At 41.8% G+C, this 27,488-nt stretch overlaps 1 protein-coding gene across 1 annotated transcript in view; it reads left to right on the top strand.

The window, feature by feature from the left end:
* Positions 1 to 27,136, top strand: part of NSF (N-ethylmaleimide sensitive factor, vesicle fusing ATPase) — a 122,861-nt gene extending 95,725 nt beyond the window's left edge. The window contains exons 9-21 of the mRNA XM_077252700.1: positions 11,527 to 11,726; positions 12,081 to 12,246; positions 12,333 to 12,407; positions 12,493 to 12,680; positions 15,690 to 15,785; positions 16,097 to 16,253; positions 16,353 to 16,486; positions 18,555 to 18,621; positions 18,694 to 18,773; positions 18,933 to 19,067; positions 19,157 to 19,270; positions 25,710 to 25,765; positions 26,154 to 27,136. Coding sequence (XP_077108815.1) covers positions 11,527 to 11,726; positions 12,081 to 12,246; positions 12,333 to 12,407; positions 12,493 to 12,680; positions 15,690 to 15,785; positions 16,097 to 16,253; positions 16,353 to 16,486; positions 18,555 to 18,621; positions 18,694 to 18,773; positions 18,933 to 19,067; positions 19,157 to 19,270; positions 25,710 to 25,765; positions 26,154 to 26,181 — 1,496 coding nt within the window. The 3' untranslated portion in view covers positions 26,182 to 27,136. The remainder of the gene's footprint in view (positions 1 to 11,526; positions 11,727 to 12,080; positions 12,247 to 12,332; positions 12,408 to 12,492; positions 12,681 to 15,689; positions 15,786 to 16,096; positions 16,254 to 16,352; positions 16,487 to 18,554; positions 18,622 to 18,693; positions 18,774 to 18,932; positions 19,068 to 19,156; positions 19,271 to 25,709; positions 25,766 to 26,153) is intronic.
* The last annotated feature ends 352 nt before the right edge of the window (positions 27,137 to 27,488 follow it).

The raw sequence follows: 27,488 nt of genomic DNA, 5'->3' as shown, positions 1-27,488 counted from the left end.
AAAGGTTCGGCATTAAAAATATACTCATCCCCATCATCCTCCTCGTCCTCCACCTCCTCTTCGCCCGCTACCTCGTCCTGTACACTGCCCTGACCAGACAATGGCTGACTGTCATCAAGGCTTTCCTCTTCCTCTGGTGCAGACGCCTGCTCCTTTATGTGCGTCAAACTTTGCATCAGCAGACGCATTAGGGGGATGCTCATGCTTATTACGGCGTTGTCTGCACTAACCAGCCGTGTGCATTCCTCAAAACACTGAAGGACTTGACACATGTCTTGTATCTTAGACCACTGCACACCTGACAACTCCATGTCTGCCATCCTACTGCCTGCCCGTGTATCCTCCCACAAATAAATAACAGCACGCCTCTGTTCGCACAGTCTCTGAAGCATGTGCAGTGTTGAGTTCCACCTTGTTGCAACGTCTATGATTAGGCGATGCTGGGGAAGGTTCAAAGACCGCTGATAGGTCTGCATACGGCTGGCGTGTACAGGCGAACGTCGGATATGTGAGCAAAGTGCACGCACTTTGAGGAGCAGGTCGGAGAACCCAGGATAAGTTTTCAATAAGCACTGCACCACCAGGTTTAAGGTGTGAGCCAGGCAAGGAATGTGTTTCAGTTGGGAAAGGGAGATGGCAGCCATGAAATTCCTTCCGTTATCACTCACTACCTTGCCTGCCTCAAGATCTACTGTGCCCAGCCACGACTGCGTTTCTTGTTGCAAGAACTCGGATAGAACTTCCGCGGTGTGTCTGTTGTCGCCCAAACACTTCATAGCCAATACAGCCTGCTGACGCTTGGCAGTAGCTGGCCCATAATGGGACAACTGGTGTGCAACAGTGTCATCTGCCGATGGAGTGGTTGGCAGACTGCGTTCTGTGGAAGAGCTGTAGCTTCTGCAGGAGGACGAGGAGGAGGAGGAGGAGGGGGTGCGAACGCCTACAGCCAACTGTTTCCTAGACCGTGGGCTAGGCACAACTGTCCCTAAATTGATGTCGCCTGTGGACCCTGCATCCACCACATTCACCCAGTGTGCCGTGATGGACACATAACGTCCCTGGCCATGCCTACTGGTCCATGCATCTGTAGTCAGGTGCACCTTTGTACTCACAGATTGCCTGAGTGCATGGACGATGCGCTGTTTAACATGCTGGTGCAGGGCTGGGATGGCTTTTCTGGAAAAAAAGTGTCGACTGGGTAGCTCGTATCGTGGTTCAGCGTACTCCATCAGGGCTTTGAAAGCTTCGCTTTCAACTAACCGGTAGGGCATCATCTCTAACGAGATTAGTCTAGCTATGTGTGCGTTAAAACCCTGTGTACGCGGATGCGAGGATAAGTACTTCCTTTTTCTAACCAGAGTCTCATGTAGGGTGAGCTGGACTGGAGAGCTGGAGATCGTGGAACTTTCGGGTGTGCCGGTGTACATGGCAGACTGAGAGACGGTTGGAGACGGTATTGTTTCCGCCGGTGCCCTAGATGCAATATTTCCTCCTACAAAACTGGTGGTTCCCTGACCCTGACTGCTTTTGGCTGGCAAAGAAACCTGCACAGATACTGCCGGTGGTGCGGAAAATGGTGGCCTTACAGTGACGGAAGGGATGTTGCGTTGCTGACTAGCTTCATTGGCCGAGGGTGCTACAACCTTAAGGGACGTTTGGTAGTTAGTCCAGGCTTGAAAATGCATGGTGGTTAAGTGTCTATGCATGCAACTAGTATTTAGACTTTTCAGATTCTGACCTCTGCTTAAGCTAGTTGAACATTTTTGACAGATGACTTTGCGCTGATCAGTTGGATGTTGTTTAAAAAAATGCCAGACTGCACTCTTCCTAGACTCGGATCCCTTTTCAGGGATTGCAGACTGAGCTTTAACCGGATGGCCACGCTGTCCTCCAACAGGTTTTGGCTTTGACACGCGTTTTGGGCCAGATACGGGCCCGGCAGATGGAACCTGTTGCGATGTTGATGCCTGCTGCGGCCCCTCCTCCACCTCCGCTTCTGAACTACTGCCGCCTGCACCCTGTTCCCCCAATGGCTGCCAATCGGGGTCAATAACTGGGTCATCTATTACCTCCTCTTCGAGCTCGTGTGCAACTTCGTCTGTGTCACTGTGTCGGTCGGTGGTATAGCGTTCGTGGCGGGGCAACATAGTCTCATCAGGGTCTGATTGTGGATCTGTACCCTGAGAGGGCAATGTGGTGGTCTGAGTCAAAGGAGCAGCATAGTACTCTGGCTGTGGCTGTGCATCAGTGCACTCCATGTCAGAATATACTTGTAATGGGCATGGCCTGTTAAATGTTTCACTTTCTAAGCCAGGGACGGTATGTGTAAAGAGCTCCATGGAGTGACCCGTTGTGTCGCCTGCTGCATCCTTCTCTCTTGTTGTAGTTTTTGCTGAGGAGGACAAGGAAGCGACTTGTCCCTGACCGTGAACATCCACAAGCGACGCGCTGCTTTTACATTTACCAGTTTCGGAAGAGGAGGCAAAAGAGCTAGAGGCTGAGTCTGCAATGTAAGCCAAAACTTGCTGTTGCTGCTCCGCCTTTAAAAGCGGTTTTCCTACTCCCAGAAAAGAGAGCGTTCGAGGCCTTGTGTAGCCTGACGACGAAACTGGCTCCACAGCTCCAGACTTAGGTGGAATATTTTTATCCCCACGACCACCTGATGCTCCACTACCACTACCATCATTACCAGCTGACAATGAACGCCCACGACGACCTCTTGCACCAGACTTCCTCATTGTTTTAAAATCTTAACCAAAGTAACTTTATTTGTTGCTGTCAAACAACTTACACGGTGAGCTATAACTTCAGTATGATTTCAATATCCCTTAACAGGTTGGTGAGACCACAAGGAAAATCAGGCACAATGTTACACACTCTGTTTTCTGTGGCACAAAATCACAGAGATGACACACACGCAGGACTGTCACTCAAGCACTAATGTCAATATTAATCTCCCACCTAATTTATTATTTTTTTTTTTTTCAGGGAGACTTTAGAAACCAAATAATATTAAAAAAACCAAAAAAATAAATAGCCTTTCTATGGCCCACTGAATGAGAGAGAGAGGTGGCACACCCAGGAGTCAAGACTGGCACACAAGCTGAAAGGGCAATATTACTCTCCCACTGTTTTTTTAAGTTTTTTTTTTTTTTTATTTTCAGGGAGACTTTAGAAACCAAATAATATTAAAAAAAACAAAAAAATAAATAGCCTTTCTATGGCCCACTGAATGAGAGAGAGAGGTGGCACACCCAGGAGTCAAGACTGGCACACAAGCTGAAAGGGCAATATTACTCTCCCACTGTTTTTTTATGTATTTTTTTTTTTTAAGGGAGACTTTAGAAACCCAATAATATTAAAAAAAAAAAAAAAAAAAAGGCTTTCTATGGCCCACTGAATGAGAGAGAGAGGTGGCACACCCAGGAGTCAAGACTGGCACACAAGCTGAAAGGGCAATATTACTCTCCCACTGTTTTTTTATGTATTTTTTGTTTTTTAAGGGAGACTTTAGAAACCCAATAATATTTAAAAAAAAAAAAAAAAAAAAGGCTTTCTATGGCCCACTGAATGAGAGAGAGAGGTGGCACACCCAGGAGTCAAGACTGGCACACAAGCTGAAAGGGCAATATTACTCTCCCACTGTTTTTTTATGTATTTTTTGTTTTTTAAGGGAGACTTTAGAAACCAAATAATATTAAAAAAAAAAACAAAAAAAAAAGGCTTCCTATGGCCCACAATTAGAGAGAGAGAGGTGGCACACCCAGGAGTCAAGACTGGCGCACAAGCTGAAAGGGCAATATTACTCTCCCACTGTTTGTTTATGTTTTTTTTTTTTTCAGGGAGACTTTAGAAACCAAATAATAGGAAAAAAAATAAATAAATAAATAGGCTTTCTATAGCCCACTGAATGAGAGATAGCACACACAGCAGTGGCACACAAGCCCTGACTGAGGCCAATATTTTTCTCCCACTGATTGATGTAGTGTTTTTGTGTTGAGGTAGATTTTAGAACACAAATCAAGGAAAAAAAAAAAAATGCTTTCTATGGCCCACTGAATGAGAGAGGTGGCACACCCAGGAGTCAAGACTGGCACACAAGCTGAAAGGGCAATATTACTCTCCCACTGTTTTTTTAGGTATTTTTTGTTTTTTAAGGGAGACTTTAGAAACCCAATAATATTTAAAAAAATAAATAAATAGGCTTTCTATGGCCCACTGAATGAGAGAGGTGGCACACCCAGGAGTCAAGACTGGCACACAAGCTGAAAGGGCAATATTACTCTCCCACTGTTTTTTTATGTATTTTTTGTTTTTTAAGGGAGACTTTAGAAACCCAATAATATATAAAAAAAAAAAAAAGGCTTTCTATGGCCCACTGAATGAGAGAGAGAGGTGGCACACCCAGGAGTCAAGACTGGCACACAAGCTGAAAGGGCAATATTACTCTCCCACTGTTTTTTTATGTATTTTTTTGTTTTTTAAGGGAGACTTTAGAAACCAAATAATATTAAAAAAAAAAACAAAAAAAAAAAGGCTTCCTATGGCCCACAATTAGAGAGAGAGAGGTGGCACACCCAGGAGTCAAGACTGGCGCACAAGCTGAAAGGGCAATATTACTCTCCCACTGTTTTTTTATGTTTTTTTTTTTTTTCAGGGAGACTTTAGAAACCAAATAATAAGAAAAAAAATAAATAAATAGGCTTTCTATAGCCCACTGAATGAGAGATAGCACACACAGCAGTGGCACACAAGCCCTGACTGAGGCCAATATTTTTCTCCCACTGATTGATGTAGTGTTTTTGTGTTGAGGTAGATTTTAGAACACAAATCAAGGAAAAAAAAAAAAAATGCTTTCTATGGCCCACTGAATGAGAGAGGTGGCACACCCAGGAGTCAAGACTGGCACACAAGCTGAAAGGGCAATATTACTCTCCCACTGTTTTTTTAGGTATTTTTTGTTTTTTAAGGGAGACTTTAGAAACCCAATAATATTTAAAAAAAAAAATAAATAGGCTTTCTATGGCCCACTGAATGAGAGAGGTGGCACACCCAGGAGTCAAGACTGGCACACAAGCTGAAAGGGCAATATTACTCTCCCACTGTTTTTTTATGTTTTTTTTTTTTCAGGGAGACTTTAGAAACCAAATAATATTAAAAAAACCAAAAAAATAAATAGGCTTTCTATGGCCCACTGAATGAGAGAGAGGTGGCACACCCAGGAGTCAAGACTGGCACACAAGCTGAAAGGGCAATATTACTCTCCCACTGTTTTTTTATTTTTTATTTTTTTTCAGGGAGACTTTAGAAACCAAATAATAAGAAAAAAAATAAATAAATAAATAGGCTTTCTATAGCCCACTGAATGAGAGATAGCACACACAGCAGTGGCACACAAGCCCTGACTGAGGCCAATATTTTTCTCCCACTGATTGATGTAGTGTTTTTGTGTTGAGGTAGATTTTAGAACACAAATCAAGGAAAAAAAAAAAAATGCTTTCTATGGCCCACTGAATGAGAGAGGTGGCACACCCAGGAGTCAAGACTGGCACACAAGCTGAAAGGGCAATATTACTCTCCCACTGTTTTTTTATGTATTTTTTGTTTTTTAAGGGAGACTTTAGAAACCCAATAATATTTAAAAAAAAAAATAAATAGGCTTTCTATGGCCCACTGAATGAGAGAGGTGGCACACCCAGGAGTCAAGACTGGCACACAAGCTGAAAGGGCAATATTACTCTCCCACTGTTTTTTTATGTTTTTTTTTTTTTCAGGGAGACTTTAGAAACCAAATAATATTAAAAAAACCAAAAAAATAAATAGGCTTTCTATGGCCCACTGAATGAGAGAGAGGTGGCACACCCAGGAGTCAAGACTGGCACACAAGCTGAAAGGGCAATATTACTCTCCCACTGTTTTTTTTATTTTTTTATTTTTTTCAGGGAGACTTTAGAAACCAAATAATAAGAAAAAAAATAAATATATAAATAGGCTTTCTATAGCCCACTGAATGAGAGATAGCACACACAGCAGTGGCACACAAGCCCTGACTGAGGCCAATATTTTTCTCCCACTGATTGATGTAGTGTTTTTGTGTTGAGGTAGATTTTAGAACACAAATCAAGGAAAAAAAAAAAAATGCTTTCTATGGCCCACTGAATGAGAGAGGTGGCACACCCAGGAGTCAAGACTGGCACACAAGCTGAAAGGGCAATATTACTCTCCCACTGTTTTTTTATGTATTTTTTGTTTTTTAAGGGAGACTTTAGAAACCCAATAATATTTAAAAAAAAAAATAAATAGGCTTTCTATGGCCCACTGAATGAGAGAGGTGGCACACCCAGGAGTCAAGACTGGCACACAAGCTGAAAGGGCAATATTACTCTCCCACTGTTTTTTTATGTTTTTTTTTTTTCAGGGAGACTTTAGAAACCAAATAATATTAAAAAAACCAAAAAAATAAATAGGCTTTCTATGGCCCACTGAATGAGAGAGAGGTGGCACACCCAGGAGTCAAGACTGGCACACAAGCTGAAAGGGCAATATTACTCTCCCACTGTTTTTTTTTTTTTTTTTTTTTTTTTCAGGGAGACTTTAGAAACCAAATAATAAGAAAAAAAATAAATAAATAAATAGGCTTTCTATAGCCCACTGAATGAGAGATAGCACACACAGCAGTGGCACACAAGCCCTGACTGAGGCCAATATTTTTCTACCACTGATTGATGTAGTGTTTTTGTGTTGAGGTAGAATTTAGAACACAAATCACGGAAAAAATAAATAGGCTTTCTATGGCCCACTCAGTGAGAGATGGCACACACAGGGATGGCACTGTAGCAGAAATGCCAATCTTAATCTCCCACAAAAAAAAAAAAAACAGGGACTGTCCTACAATTACTATCTCCCTGCAGTAATCTAAGCCAGGTATGGCAGGCAGCAATAGGAGTGGACTGATGCACAAATTAAATAAAAAGTGTGGACAAACAAAAAAGATAGCTGTGCAGAAAGGAAGGAACAAGAGGATATGTGCTTTGAAAAAAGCAGTTGGTTTCCACAGTGGCGTACACACAGCAATACAGCTATCACGGAGCCTTCTAGGGCAGCCCAATGAGCTACAGCGCTGAGGGGGAAAAAAAAAAAATAGCTTCCACTGTTCCTGCACATCGAAGGTGGTGTTGGACAGTGGAAATCGCTACAGCACAAGCGGTTTGGTGGTTAGTGGACCCTGCCTAACGCTATCCCTGCTTCTGACAAAGCGGCAGCAACCTGTCCCTAAGCTCAGATCAGCAGCAGTAAGATGGCGGTCGGCGGGAACGCCCCTTTATAGCCCCTGTGACGCCGCAGACAGCAAGCCAATCACTGCAATGCCCTTCTCTAAGATGGTGGGGACCAGGATCTATGTCATCACGCTGCCCACACTCTGCGTTCACCTTCATTGGCTGAGAAATGGCGCTTTTCGCGTCATTGAAACGCGACTTTGGCGCGAAAGTCGCGTACCGCATGGCCGACAAGCACAGGGGTCGGATCGGGTTTCATGAGACGCCGACTTAGCCAAAAGTCGGCGACTTTTGAAAATGATCGACCCGTTTCGCTCAACCCTTAGTGACCACCAATACGACTTAAAATCGACCTGAGATATAAGTGAATTGCATTCCTCGACACATGAAAATCCTGCAGCTGTCGGCTGTACGCTATAGCTGGCACCCTGCTGCATCAGCCACGATCAGTGTTGGCACCTCCATGGCCATTTGAGCCCAGAGAAGCTGCTGTCAATAGTGACTACAGCATCTTGATGTTTAAGAGTGTGGGTGCTTCCTTTTTAATCCCATCGTCATCCTGAGATTATGATCGTGTGGTCCTGATGTTTTCCATGGCTATTCACGGCCAAATAATGGCCTTAGCATCTGCTGGATATAGGGACCTGTTCTGAAGTTAGGAATGTTTTAGGCGACAAAAATAACATTTTTCTTTCCTCCCATGACACATTGCATTAATCCCTGAAAAGAACCTGAAGGGTTAATAAACTTTGTTTGTTTTTTTACATTTTACACTGGTAACCAGGGTAAACATCGGGTTACTAAGCGCGGTCCTGCGCTTAGCAACCCGATGTTTATCCTGGTTACCCAGGGACCTCGGCATCGTTGGTCGCTGGAGAGCGGTCTGTGTGACAGCTCTCCAGCGACCAAACAGCGACGCTGCAGCGATCAGCATCATTGTCTGTATCGCTGCAGCGTCGCTTAGTGTGACGGTACCTTTAGTCGTGACTTAGTAACCCAATGCTATATCTGGTTGGGTGTTACCTCCTGTACATTTGATTGGTTTTCCAGTGATCGTGATTAGCATATATGTAAAAGAAACAAGATAATTAAATTGAAAAACATATAGGACAGCAGCTAGGAAACCCCAAACTAGCAAATATACTGTAAGATTAGATCATGTCTTGAGATTAAAACGTGTGGTACTCAAGTGTCTAGTATAAATATCCAGTAAGATTCTCCGTTCAGCAGCTTAAGCTTATTGTCACCCCCACGATAAGGTCTTTATACGTTTTCTATGCCAGAGAATTTAAAGGGAATCTGTCATCAAATTTTGGCCCCATAAGCTGCAGCCACTGCCATGAGGGGCTTATCTACAGCATTCTATAATGCTGTAGATAAGCCCCCGATGTAACCTGAAAGATAAGAAAAACAAGTTAGATTATACAGGGGCTGTCCCGGTCTGGTCCGATGGTCGTCGCGGTCCGGGTCCAGCGACTCCCATCTTCATACGATGACGTCCTCTTCTTTGCCTCTTGTCGCGGCTCCTGTGCAGGCGTACTTTGTTTGCCCTGTTGAGGGCAGAGCAAAGTACTGCAGTGCGCAGGCGCTGGGCCTCTCTGACTTTTCCCGGCGCCTGCACACTGCAGTACTTTGCTCTGCCCTCAACAGGGCAAACAAAGTACGCCTGCACAGGAGCCGCGACAGGAGGCAAAGAAGAGGACGTCATCGTATGAAGATGGGAGTCGCTGGACCCGGACCGGGTCGCCCATCGGACCGGACCGCACTCAGTCATTAGGTCTGATCAAGACAAACGTTGAAAAGCGTTGATCTTTCCTTCCAGTCTTTTATGTGTTGTAGTGCTTCACAAAGAACGAATATATAATTTAAGCAAAAGCTAATATATATGTATATATGTATGTGTATATATATATATATATATATATATATATATATATATATATATATATAGCAACTTTAAGCTCATCACTGGATCAAACCTTTTTTCCCTTGCTTCCTAAAAAAAATAAGTTATGTAAATATCCTTGAAAAAATAGAAAATTACTGCTACATTTTTTAACCTTTAACATCCTAGCAAGGTAAAAGAACATGTTACAAATGGTGCTGATGTAAAGCAGACAGGAGGGGAAATGTTATTTATTAACTGTTTTCTGTGGAGTGACTGCCTGGATTAAAGGCATCATTGAAAGTTTGAAAATTGATAATTTTTAGAAAAGTTTGTCAGATTTCTAATATTTTCATAAATAAATGCAAATCTTTTCAACCTAAAGTTACCATTATCATATAAATATAATGTGTCACGAAAAAACAGTCTCAAAATCAGAGATATGTTGAAACATTCCAGAATTATTGCCATATAAAGTGACACATCGGATTTGAAAAATTTGCCCAGTCACTAAGGGGTTGCTCGTATTATCCAGGAAAAATGATAGAAAAATGGCATAATGGTAGGTTTTGTAGTGAAATGGCCATGTCAGGAGAGTGCAGTGATAGTCTTTGCCAGGACAATATAAGCTTTTGAACTGATTAGAATACCTGGTAATGAGGGGCAGTATTCATTGCCATGCCATCCTGCTGGCAGTCAGGTGCTGTGCCCAGCAGCCCACACTTGGTTAATTATGTCTATTTTGCAAGTGACCTGGGCTCTGCTGCACCTGTTCTTTCTAATGCTGAACTCTGAGAGGTTTATAAAGTTGTAAATGTCAGAACTTTTCCAGTAAAAGCTGCTCCTTCCATCTCCCCGCTCTTCTGTCACCTCCGCACGCCTTGTCTTGTAGACCTTATCTCCCTATAACTGTGTGTTTCTTGTACATTCTCACCTGCATCCCAGGAAAAGGTCATATTGTTATGGGATTAGGCCGGGATGACAGGTGCCCTCTTCTACCCAAACATGGCTGTCATCACTGGCAGGTAATAGACTGGGAGGCAGCGGCTGGAATCTGCTGACACTGCGGACATCAGGGTTGATCAGTGGTTCATCCCTCCAAATTTACACATCAGATATTACATTTAGGCCAAGGAGTAAAGAACATGAAGGGACATGGATATATTCTTACTACCATCTCCTGTACCTCCATATGCAGGAGCTTAACAGGCATATTAAGCAAATAACAACCAGGAATCAAGCAGCTGATTAGCTGTCGTTTAGTGCCCCCCCCCCCCGATCGGCCATTGTAAACAGACCTCAACCCTAAGGGTACTGTCACACAGAGAAATTTTGATCGCTACGACGGCACGATCCGTGACGTCGCAGCGATCGTATGATTATCGCTCCAGCGTCGTAGACTGCGGTCACACTTTGCAATCACGGCGCTGGAGCGATGCCGAAGTCCCCGGGTAACCAGGGTAAACATCGGGTTACTAAGCGCAGGGCCGCGCTTAGTAACCCGATGTTTACCCTGGTTACCATCGTAAACGTAAAAAAAACAAACAGTACATACTTACATTCCGGTGTCTGTCCCCCGGCGTTCTGCTTCTCTCCACTGTGTAAGCACCATAGCCGGAAAGCAGAGCGGTGACGTCACCGCTGTGCTCGCTTTCCGGCCGGCAGGCACTCACAGTGCAGAGAAGCTGAGACGCCGGAGGACAGACACCGGAATGTAAGTATGTACTGTTTGGTTTTTTTACGTTTACGCTGGTAACCAGGGTAAACATCGGGTTACTAAGCGCGGCCCTGCGCTTAGTAACCCGATGTTTACCCTGGTTACAAGCGAACACATCGCTGGATCGCTGTCACACACAACGATCCAGCGATGTCAGCGGGTGATCAAGCGACGAAAGAAAGTTCCAAACGATCTGCTACGACGTACGATTCTCAGCAGGGTCCCTGATCGCTGCTGCGTGTCAGACACTGCGATATCGTAACGATATCGCTAGAACGTCACGAATCGTACCGTCGTAGGGATCAAAATTGCACTGTGTGACAGTACCCTAAGCTCAATGCTTACAAATGGGAATGAAAGAAAGTCATTGGTGACCTAAATTAATTGTAATCACCAGAGGGAGATGTGGAAACTAATCCGATTGATCATTCCAAAGGAAATGATACAGTTATATATACTTTCTTTGTTTTAGAATTCCTCATCTGCAGAGCTCAGAGCAACCCTTGCTGATTCACTGTCTGCTCACAGCTTGTTTTGCATACCTGGAAATGTTGGCATGTCCAGCAAAGAGCAATGCACTTTTTACATTAAATGACCGTGTGCATTAAGGACTGTACCGTAATCTAACCTCTCGTTTCAACTTGTAGGGTGTAAGCATGTGAAAGGTATTCTTCTTTTTGGTCCTCCTGGATGTGGTAAGACCCTTATGGCAAGGCAAATCGGTAAGATGCTGAATGCCCGAGAACCCAAAGTGGTCAATGGACCTGAAATCCTGAACAAGTATGTTGGAGAGTCTGAGGCCAACATCCGAAAGCTGTTTGCCGATGCAGAAGAGGAACAAAGGAGAGTGAGTCAATGAGTCTACCTCAGTACATGTCCAATAATAAAAATCATAAATGATCTTCTAATCCTGTAGTCCTATTCTCTTCCTTTATGCTAACGTGCATTGGTAGATTAACACAGAACATTATGAATGCAGGATCAGACTACAAAGGGTTTGTTTGTAGTCTGTTACCATGGAGACACATGGAGCTGCATAGAAACTGCAGACAGAAATGGGAACATCTTTTGTTCTTTCTTTATAGATAAATAGCATAAATTGCTAAAATGGTTGAATTTGGTGACTTTCTTTTTAAGTGGGATGTCATTCCCTGTTCAATCTATACTCATGACCACTCCGGCCATCTTTTTGTATCTCCAGCTTGGAGCCAACAGTGGGCTTCACATCATTATCTTTGATGAAATAGACGCCATTTGTAAGCAGAGAGGAAGCATGGCAGGGAGCACAGGCGTCCATGACACTGTGGTGAACCAACTGCTTTCCAAGATAGATGGTGTGGAGCAGCTCAATAACATCCTGGTCATAGGTGAGGTGGACTGGGAAACTGAGTCATTCACACTCATGATGTGAGTCTGGGTTGATCCTAACCATTTTTTAACTTATTTTGTCTAGGTATGACGAACAGGCCAGATCTGATTGATGAGGCTCTTTTGAGACCTGGGAGGCTGGAAGTGAAGATGGAGATAGGTGAGTGTGAGATACACAACACATGCATATAATTTACTTGTTTTACTTCCTTTGAAGCGTCATACTCATCTCCTAAATAATGTAGGTTTGCCTGATGAAAAAGGTCGTGTCCAAATCCTCCATATCCACACTGCCCGGATGAGGGAACACAGTCTGCTGGCTGTGGATGTAGAAATACCAGAATTGGCTCAGGAGACCAAAAACTTCAGTGGAGCCGAGCTTGAGGGGCTCGTGAGGGCAGCGCAGTCCACCGCCATGAACCGACACATCAAGGTAAGTGGTCAAAATGTGACCTGATCTTATACATCATTACAAAGTTCCAAAGACTTCTGAAATACTCTCACTGATGTCATTTATAAGTATCGTTCCTTATAGTACACCTCAGCTGCTGCACAATCTTCTTCTTTTTTTTATGTGTCAGTGGCAGATTTTTGTATACCATTGATCTTGCATGCCAATATCAAGAAGATATCTACAGATGTGTATTATGAAGCTCTGCAGCAGCTGAGGTGTTCTGTGATATTCTGCAGCAGCCAAGCCCCAGTGCTGAATAATACACATTGCAGCCAATAATGACAACCTGCTTCTGGAGGAAGAGATGAGTTACACCTATCTCGGAATAATCATCAGGTTCTGACAGCGGACTTAATATTTCTATGGAGATTATGTGCAGACTTATCAACGGGGAAGTTTCATTCATGAGCGATATGTAGTTTTATTGGATAGGGAGGTGTTAGATGTAATTGGGTAACAAGGGGGAAGGCGAGCTGCATCTATCAAGTTAAGTAAAGAGACTAATTTCCTATAATACAGTTACTAATTTACAGTTACCAATTTGGTGAATTTGATTCTTATGATAAATTCACATGTAAAGGATTTTGCACTATGGGAAATTTGATAAGTAGTTTTGGAAAATTCTACCACCCCAGGACACTGAACTCTTAAGAACCCTATACACAGTAGATAAACTATGGCCAAACCCGCCGGCTTCGGCCTACCATTTAATGTGTTCAGTGGTCTATTGACTGTCCCTTGACAGATTATTTCGGGGACATAAGGATAAGGCATGTACCCTTAAATTGTCCAATCCTTCAGCAGAAAAATAAGGCATTATTATTATTATTATTATTATTAATAATAATAATAATATTATATCACCTGACCTAACCTAAGAACAATTCCACCCACAACGTGAGTGGAGAGGTGGCAAGAAAAGGAAAAAAAGGACACTTTTAAAATGTCCAAACCTTTTTTCTCCTAAATCCATATGAAAGATCCAAGACTGCCTCTTTCCAGTTTTCGAATTGAACCTAGAATGATCTTTCATGCAGCATCAAAAATGGGCAAGTGGTCTGCATCTGATTTTCGTCCATTTTTTGGTCCATGTGTGAGAGAGAGAGATGTGTGCAGGCACATTAGATTCTAAAGCTCTGTTCACATGACTGCAAAAAACAAAAACTAAATAAAAGCAATTTTATGTATCTATCCCTGGAGTTTTTTTCTTTTTTTCTTTATTTAAATCCACCATATGATTCCTTGTTAAAGAGCATAGCAATTAGCACTAAATATAAAGGCCTATGTCTCTAAAGCCGTATGGCAGATTAAAAAGCAGAAGAAAAAACAGAATACTCAGTGGAGCAGAAAAAAAAAAAGAAAGAGCAAAAACTTGCCACACTTGACCCACTGACCGGCCCTCTTTAAGGGATGAAGAGAGCTAGACTGCTATACCACATAGTGGATAGACTACGAATGTTAGGATGTTCGGACTATTCCTCCCATGCTCTGTAATAGTGTCTTAATCCCTTGTCTTTCAGCACCTTACAATATGTAAGCCGCATCATAGTCCTGTCACTGCTCCCGCTCACTTTATTACCTGGAGCTGGGAAGTGACAGGTCCCCTGCGCTTACATTACTTCTGGATTTCTCAGCCTGGTGCATCTTGATCCGTACCGTAACATTCCTTGGATCCATCTGGAATAAGATCCCTTATCTAGAGCTTCGCCCTGGTGAAGATGATTGTCTTGTTTAAAGTGTGCTGTAAACTCTCCAATATGGAATCCACAATGTATATTTATATTCTGGAATATAGTGTATGTGATTTAATTGGTTGCCTTCACATATATAACAAAGACCTCAATTCATCAGGTGAAACTTTGGTGCAAAATTCTTCAAAATGGCTCACATGATTCAGGAAAGGAATCTGTCACAAAAAGGTCTGGTTTTGTATTTTTTTTGCAAATTTTATTTGACCAAAAGTCACGGTGTGGAAAATTGCGCCAAAAAACTGCCTTATTAAAAAAACAATACGCCAGGGGGACTGGAGTGGAGTTATGGAATATTATGCAAATTCCCCTTGGTATAAAGGGAGTTGCACACCAGTTTTATGATGTCCAATATGATGGACACAGTCGCTGGCTCTAATGTTTGATCAATTACTGGGTTTTCCCTGGTAGTTTTGATAAAAACTCATTTTTATCTGCTGCAGCTCTGCTAGTCCTCTCACTGATGATTTTGCACTGTGTAGTCTTCGGTATTCATGAGCTCCTGATTTACAGCAAAAAGCTGACAATTAGCATCAAGGGTGAGGCATGGCAGGACACCGCTTCAGTTGTCAGCTGGTCAGAAGTGGCATGGTCACGATTTTTCCAAACAGTGTTTTTTTTACTCCGTGAGTGACGGCTCTCTTGTCCAGTCTAGTACAGGGGCGTACTGAGCTTTAGGTATTTTGATAGACATCTCAGCCATCCAATCTGAGACTGTGAGGTGCTGAGCTTCCTTCAGGTGATCCCTGTTCTAAGTGATTACCCAGCTACTTGGGTAAGCTGTCAGTCCCAGATTTCTGCTAATGTATGCAAATGAGCTGGGGGTCAAAGGGAGCTCAAGGCCGTACATGAGAAAATATTGCTGCCTTTCCTACCTTTTGTTTTTTTTCCTAGAGTCTGGATGGCCGAGAGCCTAGTGTGCTGGACTTGAGGGTTCAGATCCCACCTCGGTCATATGTGCACAATGTTATGAGCCTCTCATTTTTGCATGTGCTGCTTTTTTCCGCATCCTTCTAAATGTAAACTGATAACATAGAAAAAAACTTTTACTTGAACATGAAAGTCCCAGACACATGACATAGGGCTATCAGGTGCAGAAATCACCTAGTCAAAGAGCCCAAACCCTGCTGTTATTTTGGCCAGCTGAAATCTCTAGTTCTCCGGTTGAAGTTCTGTGACAATGGGAATACATGAAGACTTTTGTTCATAATCATGACTGATATTTGCTCTCTCTTATTAGGCCACCACCAAAGTAGAGGTTGATATGGAGAAAGCTGAACGGCTCCAAGTGACAAGAGGAGACTTTCTCACTTCTCTGGAAAATGACATAAAGCCTGTAAGTTGTTGTCCTGCTGTCTATATAGCCACTTCTTATAATGCAAGTTCTTCTTAAAGCACTTTAGTAGGTATGAAGCTTCATGCCCAGTGCAGAGCCATGTACAAAAGCTGCACTGAAGCACATGGAGTCCTTGATGTTCCTCTTTTTGGATGTATAGGCAATCTTCCTTCATATGTCTGTAGGTGGCATGTGCAAGAAGCAGAATATTGGACTTGGCCATACTCCATAGATCAGTGACAGGATCTTTTACTCATGGCTTTTATTAGGCAAGTCCCAGCTGAGAGTCTTGATGTGTTTTTTGTTTTTAGGCTTTTGGAACTAATCAAGAGGACTATGCAAGTTATATTATGAACGGTATCATCAAATGGGGCGACCCTGTTACTCGTGTCCTGGATGATGGGGAACTACTTGTTCAACAAACAAAGAACAGTGATCGCACACCCCTGGTCAGCGTCTTACTGGAAGGTGAGTTCTATCTGTAGTCTGATAAGGGAATGGATTAAGGAGGGAGGTCCTTTTTTTTTTTTTTTTTTTTAAGAATCATGTCACATGATTTTCTTTTAGGTCCACCACATAGTGGCAAAACAGCCCTTGCTGCCAAGATCTCGGAGGAATCCAATTTCCCCTTTATCAAGATCTGCTCACCAGAGAAAATGATAGGTTTCTCTGAGACTGCCAAATGCCAGGCCATTAAAAAGGTATGTCTTATTTTTTCTCACTTGTTTTTGGCTTCAGTATGTGGGTGGAGGGTATAGATCCATCATGTGAGATATTGGCTCAAATATTAGAGGTATAACTTCCATGCAAAAAAGACTTGGAACCCAACCAAAATACATTTTTCATCTTTTAATCTCAGAAGTTTAAAATGAATGCCCATTGCCCACCTGTAAGCACATATATTTTTTACTTGTTTTTAAATCGAATAATCAGTAAAATACAAAGTAATTTCATATTATATCTTTGTGTGACCTGACTTTCTGACACAGAGCTTCAAATTCCCTGCATAAACAAAGCTATGTAACACAATTCTTGCTGCTCTCAGCCACCACTAGAGGGAGCTATTTATAAAGTGAGCTTTATAATAGCACAGTATACAGTAAGTTTCGGAGCTCCCCCTACAGGAGGTTGCAGGTAACCAGAATTGTATTATTTAAATCTATAGTTTAGCTGGGGTTGGAACCTGTATTGGTTTAATAGTTTCAAGCCTTCCTAAGAAATACCAAAAAGCTAATCCACTTTTATAAGTTAATCCTAAAATTATGGTGTGAAAATTAGAAGATTCTTCTCAACTGCTTAAAGAGCTTGTCCACCCTCGCCAATCAACTTATCTGTCGGAGGCCGCTTACTTGTGGAGCTAGCGGTCTACTTGTAGTGGCTGGGGCTTGCTACTGCACATCCGCCTCCTATTCAAATCAATAGGAGGTGGATGTGCAGTACCCTGCGGCGGCCACTAGAAGTAGACAGCAGCTTCACAAGGAAGTACTTCCGGCCAACACCGATAACAGATGATCAGGTGTCTAACCCCAGCTGATCAGACTTTTTTTTTTTTTGCCATTCACTTATACAACTTTTTTGTTACAGTAAATGTTTTATTTTTTATTAGTCTCACTATACATTGACTTAACACTGCAACCTATTGATCACTTACATATTCCATATTGCTACTGCTGTATTGAAGTATATTATACTTGTCAAAGTTACACATGCTGTCAACTTATAGTCCTGTCTCCGGTATGTGGCATAGCTTGGGGGGGCTTTGTTAAATCCCCTGCTGCTTTGCAACCCACAGGTGTATTGTGGGGGCACAGATTTGTGCAGAGAGGAAGCTCCATCCCTCATAGTTGTCTCCCATTCCGGCCATTGGAGCTGGGTGTCTACTCTGGACCAGCTTACGTTTACGGACAGTCGAATGGACATAGCTCCTGCGCCTGCACTACACCTTTATTGGATCTCTATCCTGCGGCCAGGGATTATTGTGTCTCTTGTCTTAGCAATAAATTAAAATTCATAGTTATAATGAAAGAGGTACAGGAGTCAAAATGTAGGAAGCAATAAAAATCACTTTTATTGATGCATTTTTTATTTAAAAAAAAAAAACATACACTACCAGACACACAAAATGGTAGGCCAAAAACATCACATGGTCCAATATTACTAATCACGATACAATTGGTAAATTCAGTACATCCAATTCTAAATAAATTGTATAATATTTCTAAGATATGGAAGGAACCTTCGTCCTTAAAGGCAATCAGTCCTCCACCAATAAGAACATATTGTTCTCACTTCCTCTCACCCCTATTTAAAGGGGTTGTCTGGTGAAAATAAGTTGTCAACTGCCATGCCATTCATTCCCCCTTCAGTAAACAAGCACGGAGTTCTGCTTTTCCTGGCAGCCCCATAGAACATAGAGAATGAATGGAGTGATGGCTGAGCATCTGTTCCTCCATTTTCTAATGGGGGGTCAACATTCTCCATTGTACTAATTGGTGCGAATAGGTAATAACGTTTTTCACTGTACAACCCCTTGAAGGATGCAGGTGTTTTCTATTTCTTAGAGAGCTGGTCACTTTATATAGAATCAAAATTGAGTCTACCTATTGTATGACTAGTGATATTGGATCGGGGAATCTAAGTGCACTAGTACTGTCTGCATTATAGTGGTTACTTTAGGCAAATTCAGTGCGTAAGATTGTAAAGTCTGGATCTTTCAAAAGACTTTTTTTTTCCCCTCTCTGAATCATTCATTGTTCTGGCTTTTTGCAGATCTTTGATGATGCCTACAAGTCACAGCTGAGTTGTGTTGTGGTGGATGATATCGAAAGACTTCTAGGTGAGACCACAGATCCATGCAAATCTGTGCATAAATAAATCCCATGAGATTTTAGTCTATGTTTTTTTGCAGATTATGTTCCCATTGGTCCTCGCTTCTCCAATCTGGTGCTCCAGGCTTTACTTGTTCTTTTCAAGAAAGCTCCACCACAGGTAAGAGACTAGTTTAGTGGGTTGTCCACCTATGGGCTACAACTTTCAGGAAGACGCTGCTTCCTGGAAGAAAACTTAACTGATCATATATTGTGAAGAATTGAACAAGTTGTGGTTTACTGTGCTGAACATGTCTCCGATTTTGCTATTTCTCTCCAGGGTCGTAAACTGCTGATCATTGGCACCACCAGTCGTAAGGACGTCCTCCAAGAGATGGAGATGCTGGATGCCTTCAGCACTACAATACAGGTTCCGAACATCTGCACAGGCGAGCAGCTGATGGAGGCGCTGGAGGTGAGCTCAACACATGGACGAGTTGTATTGTGTTGTTTCCCTTAGATTTTATTTCCAGTTATACGTGTTTTATTTCTTCTGTTCTGCAGCTTTTGGGTAGTTTCAAGGACAATGAACGTGGTGTTATTGCTCAGCATGTGAAGGGCAAGAAGGTTTACATAGGCATCAAGAAGCTGCTGATGTTAATCGAGATGTCCATGCAGGTGAGGACCCACACAAAAGGGTAAATTGCCAATAGGGCAAGCGGCATACCCTTAGGAAATATTGTAATTTGTATAGGGTGCTTGTTCCTTGGAGCCAACCACTGAGCTCCTGGAAAACTGTAGCAGATGAGAAGAAACTCAGACCAAAAGACATGTAGAGATGCTTTAAATAGGATGTATGAGTATCTCATATACACTGATAACACCGCAGTAGGTACAGAAATAAGTGGCGCAACGTTTCGGATATAACACTCTTCACCAGGTGTGTCAGCAAGGGTCTCTGTAGATAAGTTAGGAAGATCCAGGATACAGGATAGCCTTCGCCAAAAGGCAAACCAGGATACAATTTTATATCCCATTTGCAGTTCCTCCCTCCTATCTGCTACACACAGAAGGATGGGATTTTCTTGTTTTAAGGTTTAGATTTCCTAGTTTTTCTGAAGACATTTATGCCATCCGAATTAGGGTTGTCTGTCAAGGTTCCTTCTGGATTGGTAATCCTTTCTCGTGCGTTCACCATCTATTCTAATGAATGTGCTACACAAAAATAGCTGAGTGGCAACACTTGTCTATTTCCGTATCTGCTAAAGGAGCGTGATCACACTAGTGCAGTGACCTCTTTCCCAGGTATTATGGTATCAGGCACCAACATTAATCAGGAGGATTTTTCAGACTGCAGATAAGGAGCCAGCCCATCTTAGGCCATGTGCACACGTTCAGGATTTTTAGCGTTTTTTTCACGTTTTTTCGCTATAAAAACGTGATAAAAACGCGAAAAAAACGCTAACATATGCCTCCTATTATTTACAAGGTATTCCGCATTTTTTGTGCAAATGTTGCGATTTTTTCCGCGAAAAAATCGCATAGCGGAAAAAAAAGCAACATGTTCATTAAGGGTATGTGCACACGTTCAGGATTTCTTGCAGAAATTTCCTGAAGAAAACCGGAAATTTTCTGCAAGAAATCCGCATTTTTTTTTTTGCGTTTTTTTTCCGGTTTTTTTGCGTTTTTTTAACATTCTGCAAGCGTAATTAGCTTGCAGAATGCTAAAGTTTTCCAAGCGATCTGTAGCATCGCTTGGAAAACTGACTGACAAGTTGGTCGCACTTGTCAAACATAGCGTTTGACAAGTGTGACCAACTTGTTACTATAGATGCTGCTTTTGCAGCATCTATAGTAAAAGATAGAACGTTTAAAAATAATAAAAAAAATAAAAAAAATGCTTATACTCACCCGCAGACATCAGATCACCTCACCGGCGTCCATTCCTATAGCTGATGTGTGCGCGCAGGGCCTTCCATGACGTCACGGTCACGTGAGCGGTCTCGACCAATCACAGGACAGTGACGTCATTCGGCAAGGTCCTTCTCCGCACACCAGCTACAGGAACCAGCCAGCGTGCAGCACAGAGGCGGGAACACTGCGCTGGACATCGAGGGTGAGTATAGGACTGTTTTTTATTTTATTTCTTATTTTTTGACCACTTATATGGTGCCCAGTGCGTGGAGGAGAGTTTCCTCTCCTCCACCCTGGGTACCAACCGCACATAATCTGCTTACTTCCCGCATGGTGTGCACAGCCCCGTGCGGGAAGTAAGCAGATCAATGGACCCCTAGGTGTGCGGAATCCCCGCAATTCCGCATTTTTAATGAACATGTTGCTTTTTTTTCCGCTATGCGATTTTTTCGCGGAAAAAATCGCAACATTTGCACAAAAAATGCGGAATACCTTGTAAATAATAGGAGGCATATGTTAGCGTTTTTTTCGCGTTTTTATCACGTTTTTATAGCGAAAAAACGCGAAAAAAACGCTAAAAATCCTGAACGTGTGCACATGGCCTAAAAATGCGGAATTGCGGGGATTCCGCACACCTAGGGGTCCATTGATCTGCTTACTTCCCGCACGGGGCTGTGCACACCATGCGGGAAGTAAGCAGATTATGTGCGGTTGGTACCCAGGGTGGAGGAGAGGAAACTCTCCTCCACGCACTGGGCACCATATAAGTGGTCAAAAAATAAGAAATAAAATAAAAAACAGTCCTATACTCACCCTCGATGTCCAGCGCAGTGTTCCCGCCTCTGTGCTGCACGCTGGCTGGTTCCTGTAGCTGGTGTGCGGAGAAGGACCTTGCCGAATGACGTCACTGTCCTGTGATTGGTCGAGACCGCTCACGTGACCGTGACGTCATGGAAGGCCCTGCGCGCACACATCAGCTATAGGAATGGACGCCGGTGAGGTGATCTGATGTCTGCGGGTGAGTATAAGCATTTTTTTTATTTTTTTTATTATTTTTAAACGTTCTATCTTTTACTATAGATGCTGCAAAAGCAGCATCTATAGTAACAAGTTGGTCACACTTGTCAAACGCTATGTTTGACAAGTGCGACCAACTTGTCAGTCAGTTTTCCAAGCGATGCTACAGATCGCTTGGAAAACTTTAGCATTCTGCAAGCTAATTACGCTTGCAGAATGTTAAAAAAACGCAAAAAAAACGCAAAAAAAAAAATGCGGATTTCTTGCAGAAAATTTCCGGTTTTCTTCAGGAAATTTCTGCAAGAAATCCTGAACGTGTGCACATACCCTTACTGGTGTAGCTCTATAAACCAATTCACAAAAGGCAGATATGTGCGTACCATCACAACATAATTATATCCTATAAAAAAGAGCGGCACCACACTTGTTCAAGATTAAAACATACCTTTTATTAAATGCATATAAAATCATTAATTCATCATTGAACTGAAAATTATACACCAGTGAAATAAATAAACACATGAGCGTACATTAGATAGTGATGTATATAGGGAATGTAATTTACAGGATCAGAAATGTTTTTGCATACATGATTCGGGACAGAAAAGGATTGGTAATTATTTAAATTAAATGGATGCAGATACTAATATTAAAGTGCATGTTCATGAAGCCGCATCTAAATCAAGTCTATAAATAAATACTAAGTATATCTATAAGTGGATACATAATCATGAGACCGTAGTCATCAACATTATAAATAAGTTACCCCAAAGATTCATAGGAAATGTCCATGCCCCTATTCGCGTTTCACTCTGCTTTCTCAAGGGGACTGTGTAGATCTATGTGTATCTTATGTTCTTCGTTGTTTAGTCAACAGCTTTGCACAGCAGTTTCTCAGTCTGGTATACATATTAAAATGCTCACTTTTCTGACTGCTCTGATTTGGTTGAAGAACTTTTGAAGTTCCAAAATGTCCTGATTCCCTCCAACTAGGCACAACGAATTGGTCTTTCTGGTCCCAGTGCCAATTCATATATCATTCTCATTGACCCCAAAAAGCTTTCTTCTTCAAAAACAGTAGCTTGCAAAAATATTCACCCCTTTGTAATTTTTCGTTCAAAATAACTGAAAGGTCAGTGTGCATTAGTATTCACTCCCCTAAAGTCAGTACTTAGTAGAGCCTCCTTTTGCAAGAATTACACCTGCAAGTCTTTTCGATAGCTCTCTATATGAGCTTTCCCCATCTTGCCATTGCGATTTTTGCTAATTCCTCAAGAAAAACTGCTCCAGCTCCTTCAAGTTAGATGGTTTCCTCTGGTGAACAGTAATCTTTAAGTCTGATACCAGATTGTCAATTGGATTAAGTTCTGGACTTTGACTAGGCCACTCCAAAACATTCACACCTTTCCTCTTAAACCTCTTAAACCACTCGACTGTTGCTTTAGCAGTATGCCTTGGGCCATTGTCTTGTTGGTAGGTGAACCTCCGTCCCAGTCTCAAATCACTGACGGACTGAAACAGGTTCTGCTGAAGAATATCCCTGTATTTCGCACCATCCATTTTACCCTCGACTCGGACCATTTTATCTGTCTCTGCATCTGAAAATCATTCTCACAGCATGATGCTGCCACCACCACGTTTCACTGTGTTGATGGTGTTCTTGGGATGATGAGCTGTGTTGGTTTGGCGCTAGACATAGCGTTTACCTTAGTGGCCAAAAAGTCTCTTACATATCTTTTGGCTCAACTCAATACAAGCCTTACAATTTTTGTGTGTAAGTAAAGGCTTTTTATGCCCACTCTTCCATAAAGACGTAACCATGTTCGAGTCCCCGCAGCTGCATGTCTTGAGGCTGCTAAACCACCGCAACGCATGCAGGGATTACCTGATTGTTAGACAGCTGCAACTCATGCAGGGATTGCCTAACAATCGTGGAGACTCGAATATATGTTTAGAGCATGCCGAAGACAGTCGTTTAGCACACGAGCATGCTCTGATTACGCCTTATCTGAGCACATTCGTTTATCTTTATTATTATTATTATTATTATTATTTTTTTTTTTTATTTTTTTTTTTAATCAAAACCATTTTTATTGTGACAAACACGATTTCCCAACAATACATACTACATTCTTGTTTTACAAATCACTGCAAATCTGTCCGTTTTCATTACCTCGTTGTAAGCATACCTATATTGTATCATGGTATAATCTTATAATTTTATTTCTTTTCCTATGTGTTTGTTTCTTCAATATTCACTGCCGCATTCATTCTTCAAATTATAAAATTCCTATGCCCTTCTATATCTAGGGTAGCACAGTGGCTCAGTGGTTAGCACTGCAGCCTTGCAGTGCAGGAGTCCTGGGTTCAAATCCCACCAAGGACGACATCTGCAATGTCTGTATGTTCTCCCTGTGTTTGCGTGGGTTTCCTCCGGGTTCTCCGGTTTCCTCTCACATTCCAAAGACATAATGATAGGGAATTTAGATTGTGAGCCCCATCGGGGACAGCAATGATAACACTGGTCAACAGCATTTTTGGTGCCAAAGATATTTCATCGAATTTAGGGTATTTTTGGGGTGCTGATTCTGAATATGTCATCAGTTTTGCCAGATTGGCTCAAGTTTTTGAGATTTTTGGTATCTTATTTATAGCACTTGTTGGTAAATGCGACGCATCATCTCATTAATTTCTTTGGATTAGTACTTGAACTGAGCAGTTCTCAATATAGTTTTGTGTTAATTAGTGTTCTAAAAGTTTGTTCATAGCTTGATTTTTGCACTAACTTTATGCTGTTGTCTGTTTTCCAGTGAAAAGCATGAACTCATCAAGAAGAAGTTGTCTTAACGATCCAGACTCATTCTGTTACATTTGTGGTGAATACACACTGCCAAAACATAGAAGAAACATAACAGACTTCGTAAAAAAAGTGTATTTTGCCTATTTTGGGGTTATGCTTGGGGACCAAGACAAGTTTTGGGCACCACACATAGTGTGCAAAGCATGTATCGAATTATTACGAAAATTGAGCAAAGGACAAAGAAAAAGCTTCAAATTTGGTGTTCCAATGGTGTGGAGAGAGCCAAAAAATCATCATGATGACTGTTATTTATGGTAAACACAGGTACAGGCACATCTTCACAATGAGGGACAGGCCTTCTTGCAGATTCCATGTTACTCCCATTTTCGTTTCTTATGCTTATTGAATCCTTGCACTTGCACTGCACAGAAATAACAGTCATCATGATGATTTTTTGGCTCTCTCCACACCATTGGAACACCAAATTTGAAGCTTTTTCTTTGTCCTTTGCTCCATTTTCGTAATAATTCGATACATGCTTTGCACACTATGTGTGGTGCCCAAAACTTGTCTTGGTCCCCAAGCATAACCCCAAAATAGGCAAAATACACTTTTTTTACGAAGTCTGTTATGTTTCTTCTATGTTTTGGCAGTGTGTATTCACCACAAATGTAACAGAATGAGTCTGGATCGTTAAGACAACTTCTTGATGAGTTCATGCTTTTCACTGGAAAACAGACAACAACATAAAGTTAGTGCAAAAATCAAGCTATGAACAAACTTTTAGAACACTAATTAACACAAAACTATATTGAGAACTGCTCAGTTCAAGTACTAATCCAAAGAAATTAATGAGATGATGCGTCGCATTTACCAACAAGTGCTATAAATAAGATACCAAAAATGTCAAAAACTTGAGCCAATCTGGCAAAACTGATAGCATATTCAGAATCAGCACCCCAAAAATACCCCAAATTCATTAAAATATTTTGGACACCAGAAAAAAAAATTTTTTTTGTTGACCTGTGTAATGTGTGCAACCTGTAAAGCGCTGCGGAATATGTTAGCGCTATATAAAAATAAAGATTATTATTATTATATCCTACTCTAACATAAATGTATTACCTATCACATCTCCAGCAAGAGCCTCTGAAACAACCCGGGTTGATCTATTTTCCTCATTGTTCCCCAAATTTCTTAACCATCATTACTATTTAGTGCTCATTCTTCACACACAAATCGGATTACAAAAATATTTAACAACAGCTTGTAATGTAACGAAACAGGTAAAAAGCCAAGTGGGTGAATATACTTTCATAAGCCACTTAATATTAGGTTATGATTTATGCTTAATTTCCAATGATTGTTTCTAATTTTATATTTAAGATGGATCCAGAGTATCGTGTCAGGAAGTTCTTGGCTTTGCTGAAAGAAGAAGCTTCGTAAGTTTATAGTTTGTGAGTTGTTTGAGATGTGGGGCAGCAGAAGTACTATCCTATAAAAAAATTTTTTAACAATGTGCTTAGTCCAAGACCTGAGAGGTAAGGCACATTGAGTGTCGCACAAGGATGACTGTTCTGCTCCACTCCCTCAAGCGGAGCACTAGACATAACATTTTGGGAATATTTACTAATGCTGTTTAATAGGCAGTGTAGCCCAGGCAGTCTGAAGATGCTCCAAGATGGACTTATCGCATCCTACCTTGTACTATGATCAGGATATGGAGGAGACCCTTAGAACAAGATCCCTCTCTGAATTCCAGGCATTGCCAATTGTTAAGATATTGTTTTCTAGCATTCTCCAACCAAAGTCTCTCCTTTTCTCTTGTAGAGATCCAGTGCATCGTGCCTACGATTAACTGGCAGGGCAGGGGCACTGGGGGAAGGTGTCATCATCATCATCATCCGAACGAGTAACATTCCACCCACCACTGGCTGTTTCTGGGAAGGTTGGATTCTAGAAGCACACCACGGACTCCCTTATTTCTGTATCACTAGGGATGTGCATGTAATTCTATACTATGCGTTGTCTAAGCCATTCAGATCTCTTCTCCATTCACCCAGCTTCTGATTAGTGTGAATGCACAGGATGCGGTGCCATGCTTCATTCATGATGTACCCACAATGTGACAACACTGTAATCTCCTCATTAATGCATGTTTTATTGCCACCATTCAATTTCTGGTGGAACGACTGCACAAGACAGACAGGCGGTAACCGTACATCACTGAGCTGTCAGATCTACCCTTCATCGATGCAAATCAGAGCTGTGGTGATTTAGCCATATTCCAGTAGCCATGTTGATTTATCTTCCCATTGGGTTGATGTCAAAAGTGTACAGCTTGTAGAGTACGGACCTATTTGATTGTCTTTCCCATGTAGTCTACTGATTTACTAGTTCTTTGTTGGGCATTTGTTGACATCACAAGTTGACTGCCCTCGCGGTAGTTAAGTAACGTTCGGAGTTCTGTTTAGTTATGACTAGTGCTATTTGTCGGGAAGACAGGTTGTGAATAAACTCGTTTCTCATATCCCTATGGCTTGAATATGCTCACAGTGGATGTGAACACTCTGTGGGTTTCTTTTTCCCCCTCTCTATCGGCCTCGCCCGCCCTTCAGTGTCTTTCCCGTAGTGACATGTGCTGTGGTTCTGTGGCTGCTTTACCTCTACTTATACCCCCAATCTTCAGACACATGTCATATCCTCCGTCCCACAGTATGTGTATATTTTTATTGTGGATTTTATGTTGTAATAAATGATCTGTTGGTTATTGCAGCTGGACAACTATTGCAATAAAGAAATTATTTATCGGATATGATTTTTCCTTCTTTTTTTTAGGAAAGTAATCGCTTCTGAGTTGCGAACTCAGTTGCTGATCAGATTGTGCTGGGATTTTCTGCTGTGAGTGAGGCAGAAGCAGCTGATTTATTCAGTCTCTGTCCACAGAGCTTCTGTAGAGAATTTATGGGAAACGGGAGGTTTATGAAAACTAGTGCAAGGGAAATGTGGTTTGTTGTACATTATAGTAACTATTCTGGTATTTTGGGAGAGCTTTTATTTCTCATTATCTGCAGGAAACTTTTTTCAACTGACAACTGATTTGACTCTTCTGCACTAGTTTTGATAAATATGCCACTATGAGTTAACACAGGGGGTCCCCAACCT

The sequence above is a fragment of the Ranitomeya variabilis genome, chromosome 4, assembly GCF_051348905.1.
Source record: "Ranitomeya variabilis isolate aRanVar5 chromosome 4, aRanVar5.hap1, whole genome shotgun sequence".
NCBI classification, from domain to species: Eukaryota; Metazoa; Chordata; class Amphibia; order Anura; family Dendrobatidae; genus Ranitomeya; species Ranitomeya variabilis.
Note: the sequence above shows the minus strand (reverse complement) of the source record. Positions and strands in the feature narration are given on the sequence as shown.